The 11,438-nt window shown below is 31.8% G+C and overlaps 1 protein-coding gene and 1 long non-coding RNA gene across 2 annotated transcripts; one reads left to right on the forward strand and one right to left on the reverse strand.

Moving 5' to 3' along the window:
- Positions 1–617: 617 nt before the first annotated feature.
- LOC142541842 (uncharacterized) lies at positions 618–4,670 on the reverse strand. Its single transcript, XM_075648296.1, has 5 exons — positions 4,144–4,670; positions 3,794–3,997; positions 2,836–3,696; positions 1,884–2,288; positions 618–1,390 (listed from the first exon to the last, which is right to left on the reverse strand). Exons 3-5 carry the CDS (start codon positions 2,846–2,848, stop codon positions 618–620), a joined length of 1,191 nt encoding a protein of 396 aa, XP_075504411.1. The 5' UTR covers positions 2,849–3,696; positions 3,794–3,997; positions 4,144–4,670.
- A 3,956-nt stretch (positions 4,671–8,626) lies between these two features.
- LOC142541557 (uncharacterized) lies at positions 8,627–10,096 on the forward strand. Its single transcript, XR_012819392.1, has 2 exons — positions 8,627–9,261; positions 9,814–10,096. It is a non-coding gene; the product is annotated as an uncharacterized LOC142541557 (long non-coding RNA).
- Positions 10,097–11,438: the final 1,342 nt, after the last annotated feature.

Below are 11,438 nucleotides of genomic sequence, written 5' to 3' on the forward strand. Positions count from 1 at the left end.
GTTCATAGCCAACACATGTATGATAAATATTGTTTTCTATTGAACTTGGGTTATATACTGAATTTGTAGTTAGCAAACGATGGATATCGAAAATTTATAACATAACAAGTATGTTAAAGCATTAAGTAATAAAGCATACAAGTATGTATGGGTAAGAAAATTACAAACAAAATCTATTGTGAAGATTACATGCACTAAAATTGTACACGTTTGCGTACAATAAATGTAAAGGTTAAAAGTTTTAATTTCATATTTAAAGTACTATTACTACATCTTTAATTTGCGGAGCATCTTTAATTTGCGGAGCATCTTTAATTTTTTCCAAAACTGACAACAAAATAGAGGTATCACAAATATTTTGTAAGTAACATAACCACATCGTAATTCATATAAAATGACACTTTGTTTAACAAAATGAAAAATATTAAAAAAAAAGAGTTTATAAAAATGAAAAGAGTTGGAGAAAAGATTAAATTGGGACTCAAATAGAAGAAGTTTAATAACATGTTGTAAATTCAATATAATGTATTCTTTTATCTTAAAATATAATGAATGATCCACTCCATAAATATATTATTATAAATTCGAAAACAGAATATACGTATTTCGGATCAGACTTACTTTCGTGTGTGTGTGTGTGTGTATATACACGCAAAAGTTTCTTGATCGTCCTTGGCTTTAACATCATTCAAGCAAGAGAAGGTTAGACCTACAGCAGAAGACTCTTCATTACAGGAATCTGAGAAACCTTTCCCCATGTTCGATATCCAGTTCATAAAAGAGCTATGAGGTTTTATATTGGACGTTGAACCATGACTTCCTTGTATTTTCATCCTTTTGTTACTATGAATAGAATTTTGATCACAGGTCAGTCTCTTTATACCCGTTGATAAAAACCCAACACTGTTACAACTTTCCACTCTCTCATTGCTGTCATCACCATCACCATTATCCAATCTTCGATGAATATCTCGTTCGGATAATGCTTTCTCCTTGCCTTTTTTTTGATACAAACAAACCTCGTTGTTCGGTGGAGATGGAAGTCTCATTTCTCCTAAAATATGAGCTTCTTTCACAATGGGATTACACAACTCATTTTCAGCTGAGGCCTCCAACTTAGAACAAAGTATGTCAGCCTTAATCTGCTTTGACTCTCCGCTAGCTAATGTTTCTTTATCATGTGGCTCCATCGGGGATTGTACATTGCTATTTTCGGATAAATTTGTTGCATTAGGTTTGGAACAAGATGCAACTTCTAATTCTGTAATAATGTTGCCTCTAGCATTATATGTGACATCCTCTTCCACATATTTATTTTTCTTGTAAGAATCCTCCATCTGAATAAAACTTGGATTGCGAGCTCTCTCCTCTACTACATCATCGGTTTCTGCTAAATGACGGTTCATAAGCATCTAATCAAAAACATTTTCATTGACAGTAGAGACATTATTGAATCGACTTCATAGTAGGATCATAGAACAAAATTAAGTAAAACACGTACAATGTAGAGCTGAGAAAAATTTATCTTTAACCAAACTAACCAATCGAACAGAATTAGTCCGGTTTCTGTTACTCATTAAATCGGTTTCTAATCTTTCATTATATTGATTAGTTCATCCTAGTTTCAGTTATTTTTTTCTCTAAATCAAACTTAGGGGGGATTTTTTTGGTATATATGTTTCAGTTTGGTTAGTTCGAAACTTTTAGCTATCCCGAACCAGGTAGTTTGGTTTTTTGTGAAAGATCAGCCCACTTGGTTATTTTATAAATACACTTGGCTTGTTCGATTTTTGAAAATTCTATTTAGTAGGTAACTGATGCGACTGATTACCAAATACCAACCCCTCATCATGTTTAACTGAAAAAGAACAAAAGTGACTTACTTTCTCCGAGTTTGGTCTCCAAATTTGGCATCGGTGATGATAACGTCAACATTCCATCATCATTAGCTACTTTATCTCCCGCCCCCACAGACCGGATACTCTGAGATGGAGAAGAAACCTTACTGCTAGGTCTCACATTCCACAGGAGAAACGGTTTTTTATCAGCTAACTTGGAATCGGCACATTTACGACTCAAACCTGTGTGTGGCGACCAAATTAAATCTGCTAGGGGATCAGATGCTGCAAATGCCATGTCCACCTTTAATTTTGCATTTACACCTGCACCGGACACATTGTTCGACTCTGTTTGGGCCCGGTGATTTGCAGAACCTAAAGCAAGTGCCAAGTCCAAGTCTTCATCATTTTTATTCATTATCAGCAGCGTGTCATTTGTGAACATAAATCCTGAAAATAGCAAATAAATGAGTAATTTTATAAACTTCCATGTATATAAAAAGGAACAAAATCGAAGTAGCACAGATAATTCCATATATATAAAAAGGAACAAACTCGAAGTGCCCACTAAAATCGAAAGAACTTGAATAAATAAAACCAGTTCCCGTGTCACAATAATTTAATATTTTTTAAAAAAAATTGATACTAATCAGAAGGACCGCATCTAAACTAAGTACAACGCTGGAATACTTCTATTTTTCAACTGATTACCCACCACTATTGAAAGCACAAACGCATGCCTAGGCCAAAGGCACAATTTTTGGGCCTAAGAGCAGGCCAAGGCATTGCCATCCAGTTAAGTGGGCACCACAACCATGAAGATCGTATCCTGCGCCCTTTAAAAAATTCGAGGTATGGGTTAGGCATGCCTCGGATGAAAGGATTGTGAATCCAAGAAGAAATATAATGTACAAGCCATACTTATTTATTTGTATAATAATGAATAACTGTTCAAAGTATCAGTATTAAAATATAAATTAGACGCCATTTGGCATACCTTGTTCATGCATCTAGATTCTAATATATAACTCGTCAGTTCATCTCACTTTCATAAGTCCACGACTCATCTCTTGCCTTTTCCATCAGGCACCAGCGCACAGGTGAACTTCACATGCCGTTTACCTAAAATAACTATGTGATAACCATAGTTCCTCCTCCAAATCCACGTACAACATTCAGGAAAAACCTATCTTCCACATGTATATCGATGTGTGTGAGCTTGACAATTGTCACACCAGATTCAGGCTCCTCAAAAGTAAGGTTTACCTGCATAATCAAGAAAACATCTTGCCATCAACAAAATTCTCACTTCAAAGGTTCCAACATTGATATGTCCACATTAGGGAGAAGCTTTCCGTGCCTAAATAGCATAAAAAGATAGTTTGATAGATCAGACAAGATGAGCAACAAAATGAAATTGAGGAAATTTCATTAGCTAGTCCAGGCTCATATACATTAAAAACCACACATGATTTGGACCAAAACCTATTGCGGAAAATGAAAACAATCTGCTCCTTTGGCATCCATCAATTAACAGAGGATTCTTTGGCTTATTATCCTAGACAGAAACAGAATAAGGAAGCTAAAAACCAAAACACGAAGCAGCTGTAAAAGGAGGACACTTAGAACAAGAACAAAACCAATGTTTTAAGTTGTACAGAGGGAAAAAGGGAAGTAAAGTAAAAGAGTAGAAGATTACCAATGGCAAGAAGGTGGAAAGGCATGCAGCAGAGGTGAGCCCGAGGAACTGGAAGAAGAAGGACGCCGACAACACATTGAACAAGCCTATTTTGTTGGACTTTGCTCGCACATCCAACAGGTATAAAATCGACCAAGCTAATTGTACAATCTATGAAGACTGACATCAACATCAGATAGAGACACACAAAGGTAAGAATACCACAAAAAAACATCTACTGGCTAAATGTGAAGTAGTCAGGAATAGAAGAACTAACTTGTAACTTCATTTTCAGAGCTTGCACAAATTGAAACAACCTCTTGTAGCCTTTCCAGTTATATTCTTGGGGTGCATGAGCTTCGAAGACACCCCACCAACAATCCACCATAACACCATCCACATTGATCGACCTCAAGACTTTCAGTTGCTTAACCAAACCATCCGGATCAACAAGCTCCCACTTCATATTGATGACATCCAGCTGGAACCATTAACGTGAATATGTAAAGATAAAAAACTACAAATGGACAAACAATCGAAGCCAAATTTACAACAAAGGTATACAGGCAGGACAAGAACTTGAAAAATACAGAAAAAATATAATGTTGGTAGACTCAGAGAACTCACTGGCAACATAAGCAAGCCATCTCTAGAAATCACAAACCCCAAACAAGAGCAAGGCAGGAGCAAACGCGAGAATGTTAAGAGGAAGGGAAGAAAACGAAACAAAAACAGCATAAGAAAATCAGCCCAACAAAAACAAAGGACCTCAAGAAATCGGGAGGCCCTAACAAGAGCGGCGCCCCCGGTAATGAAGAAAATTGGGGAAAAAGAACAAAAACAAGAGGAAAATAACTAACGCAGTAGGAGCTTTCCCACGCCAGCAAGGGGGAGCGCCGCGCACAAGGGTTGAAAGGAGGGAATCGCAAGAAGATGGGAGTCCAGAGTAGAGCAAGCCAACCTTCTTTGCTGCCCTTGGGTCGCTACCGCTGTGGAGAGAAGGAACCAGAGACTCCAAACGAAGCTAGCCAGGAGTAGTAAACCCGAGAAGCAAAAAACGAAGAATGATTGTTGCCCGATGGCCGGTGTTGCGGTGGAGAGAAGAAAGCATAACACGCTTCATTATCTCTATGCCCTGTTGTCGTGGAAGGGAAAACAATTCGTTTAGGATCGTAACTCGATATATATATATATATATATATATATATATATATATACACTAGGAAGATGCACGTGCAACACACATGTGATAATAATTAAAACAAGTTTTTTTAAGACAATAAAACCTATTTTTTTGTATAACTAATTATATTACATGATATGTATAATTCATACAAATAAGATAAAAAATATAAAAAATAGTTAAATAAAAAGTCAAACAAGTACATAAAAAAGGATAAACGAGGATTGATAACATAATGAGAAATCTATAGAATTTAAAACATACTGTTTGCTTTTCATCTATTAATACGTAGAATTTAAAACCTACTAAAAATTGGGGTTTGTTAAAATATACATGTTTTTTGTTTGTTTGTTATCATCGATTAATGTATTATAAAATAAATTGAAGAAAATATAATTTAGTTATATTTTTTGTAATGAAATTTACATTCTATTTTTTTTAAAAAAATATATCTTTAATGAAATTTTAATTAAATAAAAGAATAATGAAATTTGCATTTTTGTTTGATTTCTATTTTTTTATTAATTAATGAATTTTAAAATATATCGAATAAAAATGAAGTTTACACTATTATTTAAAATTTTATAGTTCTCCAATTTTTAGTAAATTTTATGTGAAACCGTTTCATTGTTATATAGTCTTGAGAGGGGCTGACCCAGTCATTTTCGGAGTGAATGAAACAATCTCATAGGAGTTTCTGTGTCAATTTTATTTTTAACTTAAATAAATTAACATATATGAATAACGTAAATAATAATAATTAATATAGTTCTCTTAGCTTGTTTGTTTTTTCCATCTATTATTTAATATATTTTAAAATAAATTGAAAAAAAATAAAATTTAACCACCAGTTTTTAGAATGAAATTTAAATTAAGCCTTCGTTTTTTGGAATGAAATTTACACATCAATTTTTTTAAAAATTATATCGAATAAAAATGAAGTTTACACTATTGTTCAAATTTTTATAGTTCTCCAATTTTTAGTAGGTTTTATGTGAAACAGTTTTATTGTTATATAGTCCTGAGAGGGGCTGACCCGGTCATTTCCGGAGTGAAAAATAAATTTTTTCATGATTCAAGTCGGATATGAGACATGTTTCACAAAATTCACTCGTGAAACAATCTCATATGAGTTTCTGTATCAATTTTATTTTTAACTTAAATAAATTAACATATATGAATAACGTAAATAATAATAATTAATATATTTTTCTTTCGTTTGTTTGTTTTTTTCCATCTATTATTTAATATATTTTAAAATAAATTAAAGAAAAATAAAATTTAGCCACCAATTTTTAGAATGAAATTTAAACTAAATCTTCATTTTTTGAAATGAAATTTACACATCATTTTTTTAAAAAATAATTATATCTTTAATAAAATTTAAAATAATAATAGTAATAATAATAAATACATGTTCTATTGTTTATTTTTTCCCAACTATTAATTAATTGTAAATAAAATTGAAAAATGAAATTTAGCCACCATTTTTTGAAATGAAATTTATACTTTATTTGTTTTAAAAAATATATCTTTAATAGAATTTAAATGAATAAAAGAATAATAAAATTTACAATATATTTTCACAGAATGAATTATATCCTTATTTTAAAAATAATTCTTTTTGTTTGACTTCTCTTTTTTTTTATTTGTGAACTTTATCTTTATTTATTTTTTTCTCTTTATTTGATTTTTTTTACATTAATTAATGCATTTAAAATAAATCGAATAAAAATTAAGTATACATACACCCTTGTTCAAAATTTTATAGTTCTCCAATTTTTGAATTGGTTTTCTGTGAGCTGGTCTCATGGATATATCCTTCAAATGGGACAATTGATCAATTTTCAGAGTGAAAAACAATGATTAGTTTTTATGCAATTTTAATTTTTAACTTGAATAAATTAACATCCATTAATAATGTAAATAATACACGACTAATAAGTTTAAAAACTCTTATAAAATTGTGTGAATTTATATATATTTTCTTATTTTCGTTAAATAATATTAATAAATACATGTCTTTTTTTGTTCGTTTTCAGGTATTAATGAATTTTATAATAATTGAAGAAAAATGAAATTTTATTTGTGGAATGAAATTTACGGCTTTTTTCAAAAAATATATATATATCTTTAATGAAATTTAAAATAAGCGACACAATGTCAGCAGCTTAACTCACGAAAATTCCGAGGATTTTACTCATTATATCCTTATTTTAAAAATAATTTTTTTTGTTTGACTTCTCTTTTTTTTTATTTGTGAACTCTATCTTTATTTATTTTTTTCCCTTTATTTGATTTTTTTTTACATTAATTAATGCATTTAAAATAAATCGAATGAAAATTAAGTATAAATACACCCTTGTTCAAAATTTTATAGTTCTCCAATTTTTGAATTGGTTTTCTGTGATCTGGTCTCATGGATATATCCTTCAAATGGGACAACTGATCAATTTTCAGAGTGAAAAACAATGATTAGTTTTTATGCAATTTTAATTTTTAACTTGAATAAATTAACATCCATTAATAATGTAAATAATACACGACTAATAATTTTGAAAACTCTTATAAAATTGTGTGAATTTACATATATTTCCTTATTTTCGTTAAATAATATTAATAAATACATGTCTTTTTTTGTTCGTTTTAAGGTATTAATGAATTTTATAATAATTGAAGAAAAATGAAATTTTATTTTTGGAATGAAATTTACAGCTTTTTTCAAAATATATATATATATATATATATATATATATCTTTAATGAAATTTAAAATAAGCGACACAATGTCAGCAGCTTAACTCACGAAAATTCCCAGGATTTTACTCATCCCATTACTACCCTCACTCTTGCACGCTTAACCCAACAAAACTGAATGATAGTGAAAGATTTATCTTTTAATTCGAATGTTTCTTAATCTTTATGTCAAAAGTTATATTTGTTACCCACGACACAATATTTATTTCTTATAATTGTGATTTACCGTACAAAGCCTTGTACTAAGCTAATAGTGAACATAATGAGGATTGCATTGACGTGGCTGTCAATTTGCCAAATCGTAAAATCCTATGCATGACAAACACAGATAATTGTTTGGTACTATAAGAAAACACTTCAAAAGAATCAAAATGAGTTTAAATTAATTTTATGTGTAATAATTACTCTTATATACATCAAAGGGATAAATACCATACCTGGTTTGAACCCAAAAGGGGCGGCTACCACAACGGATAAATATAAGATACAACGCATACGCTCCATAGATCGGTTTCTCTACCTTATGACCTGTGTAAAACTTCTAGTGCAACAAGGTTATAAATTGGGAGATCACATTCGAGAACATAAGAGCGTAAATTATACTTCCATACAAATATATAGAAAGCAACGGGTAACTCACATAAAGGCTAACGTAGGGGTATTCCAAATATATATGAAGCTGATGTTGATTTCGGTTTAGTGAAGCAAAAAAAAAAAAATTGTGAAGACGGTTCTATTTTGATATATGTGACGATATTACGATGCTTGGTCGGAATAATATATAAATTGCATACCTGATTGCCAATGAGTGTCGACTTCTTGATTATTATGGAACCTGTATTTGTTCGGGTTTCATAGCCTTGTCGAAGAACGGGAGCATCGATGACGACATCCGGTTGATTTTCCTTAGGACCTTTAATCATGTCAACGTGGGGTGTAGCAATCTGAGTTTCTGGGTTCTGTGTGAGGGTGTTGGGTTTATCCATGTCAGAATAGGCAGGATGTTTGCAATGTTTCGAATGTGACGCTGTAATTGGTGCCCACTTGTTGCAATTTATAGGTAGCAATGTTTAAATGGTCAGGCGTGTCTTAATCAATTCAAAGAAGTAAAGTAGCATAAATGTGTTAAATATGTGAAGGAACGTTTATATATAACGGTATATGACTGTGTAAAACTTCTGGTGCAACATAACACCCACTGTCAACAATTTAATTGAGTTTTTGATATGCATATGAATATCAATATCCAAATCCGAATTCAAGAAAACCAAGTGCAAAATTTTACTTGGCTTCACAAATAAGCTATATACCGAGATTAAAAATGTAATCCTACGGACATACAAGCAAAACTTAAAAGGCACATATTGATCAACGTCCACCAAGAGAACATTATATAAGAAAATGATAAAAAAAATTGTTACTTATTGGCTCCCAGTAGAAAAGAAGGAATTACTATCAAATATAAACTCAAGTTACCAAGAAGAGAATGAAACAAAAAGAGAGATGCATGCAAGGAAGTTCAAATGCCCAGCCACTAATAAGCAATTTAAAATATTCAATATACCGTGTAATTGCTTACAATTAAATGTGATGAGGAGGGCAATAAATGTAGCCTTAGTAACGTAAATAAAACCGACACAAACAAATAAATAAAAGAGAGATATATACAAGGAATTTAAATCGTTCACACAAGCAAGGACGAGGTTGTTTCTTGCCCAAAGATGTAGAAAAGCCTACATTCTTCAATCACCTCCTGCAAACTCATCCCAGAATCTTTCCCATTTTGTTGAATCTCCTGAAAATTAGGTTCCAACAATATACTCAACAAATCATCTGCATTACCTTCCCATATTTGATCACTTTCATTCTCTTATCAATGATTCATATTATCGACGATTCTACTTCTTTCACAATTTCTTTCATCTTTCTGTTCGTCTTTGGTGGCAAATATCTGCATACATCATTCGAACATGTGATGAAACAATAATCTAGTATAGAGATACTCGATGCTACACTCAACAATGAAGAAAATCAAGTAAAATAATCTTACCTCCATCCGGGAATGCGAAGAAGCTGAGCCGCATTGAGAAATGTCCGGCTTGTTCTTTTTGAAGCTCAAATAGCTTTCTTCCTTCTTCATAGTTACTGCCGAATGTAGTACGCGAAATTGCATCGCCTGTCAATGTCTGAAGATAAGGCCACACATCCAATTCACATGATCCTTTGCTCGAGACAATCTCATCCCGTTTTCTCATCATGTCACAACTACTTGAGTAAAATGAGGGGAGCATATTCTACACCAAGAAAAGAGAAAAGTTTTACGAAAAGATGAAGTTTGATCAAAGCATTGATAAGTAGAAACTTTAAGTTCTACCTTTAATTTTTCGAGGTGAAAGGCACGATTGATCAGTTTTCTGTGCTTGGCCCATTTCTCTTTTTCATAGGCGGCTACTCCTTGTGGCAGAAGTTCATACAGAGGAGAAGAAACTCTCTGGAAAACATAACTTCTTGACAAGACCTCTTTTATCGGTTCCGGGTGTGAGCAACAACTGCTATATATATACACATATACTAAAATTGCAATAAATTCATGCTTAATATGGGTGTCAAACTAAATTGACAACATAATAAAGTCATATGTTTAAGTAAATTCACAATTGAAGTGACATATTTATATATGTTATATTATATATATATATTTATATGAGTAGGTCTCTTGTGAGACAGTCTCACGAATCTTTATCTGTGAGACAAGTCAATCTTACCGATATTTACAATAAAAAATAATACTCTTAGCATAAAAAGTAATATTTTTCATGGATGACCCAAATAAGAGATTTGTCTCACAAAATACGACCCGTGAGTCAGTCTCACAGAAGTTTTTGCCTATATATATATATATATATATATAGAAGAAGTCCTTCCACCCGAAAACCTTATCTGCCGTCTATGAAGGAAGAAATTGTGTGTCCCGAATTGTAGGCAAAAACTTGTGTGAGACGGTCTCACGGGTCGTATTTTGTGAGACATATATCTTATTTGGGTCATCTATGAAAAAATATTACTTTTTATGCTAAGAATATTACTTTTTATTGTGAATATCGGTAGGATTGACCCATCTCACAGATAAAGATTCGTGAGACCGTATCACAAGAGACCTACTCTAAATTGTAATTTCATCATCATATATACTTACAGTAGTAGAAACGTATACAGTAGCGGAAACATGTACAATCATCGACTTTAAAAAAGATAACAAATACTATCACTACAATCTCGAATGAAAGACAAATATAATTTCACGGTCTTGATAATCCAAAATTTCAATTTCCATAATTCTCTTTCTGTTTTTAATCCGGAAATCTTGTGTCTAGAATTTAAAATAAATAAAAATAAAATAGAGGTTAAGTTTTTGGGGATTTAGTGAAAGAATAAACCTAGCTTAAATATTTATAACAAGTCAAACTGGTAATATCAGTATAGTAAGTTAATATGAGATGACGTGTATCAGGAGTAACGTATTGTTACGAAAATATCTTTTCAAATGAGATATAGTGATTGTTCAAGGATGAAGTGTATCAGTGTTCTAAAGAGGAGACTCCCACCAACATTCAGTGTATCACTTTTCTCACTTACTGAAGTAGGAGTCGTACGATTTATCGTTTATAATCCAAGATGAACTCACTTTTTTGGGTTGAAGTAGCATTATCTAGTGGATTAGCAATCTGGTACATAGACCATGGTCCAAGATCGAGTTATTCATTCAACCAATAATCGATCTGTAACTAAACAAGACCAATAATTCCAAAAATTCAAATTAATATGCATAACAAAATGATCAATAAAATGATAAATGCATAGCATAATACAAATGTGATGGTAGTTTATAAAGTTACTCCGAATTCCAGGTTGTATGCCAAAAGGTTATAACTGAAGGAAAAACAGGTAGACAGTAGAAACTTCACCTTCATAACTTACTATTC

This window comes from Primulina tabacum, chromosome 4 (assembly GCF_025594145.1).
Source record: "Primulina tabacum isolate GXHZ01 chromosome 4, ASM2559414v2, whole genome shotgun sequence".
Classification (NCBI taxonomy): Eukaryota; Viridiplantae; Streptophyta; class Magnoliopsida; order Lamiales; family Gesneriaceae; genus Primulina; species Primulina tabacum.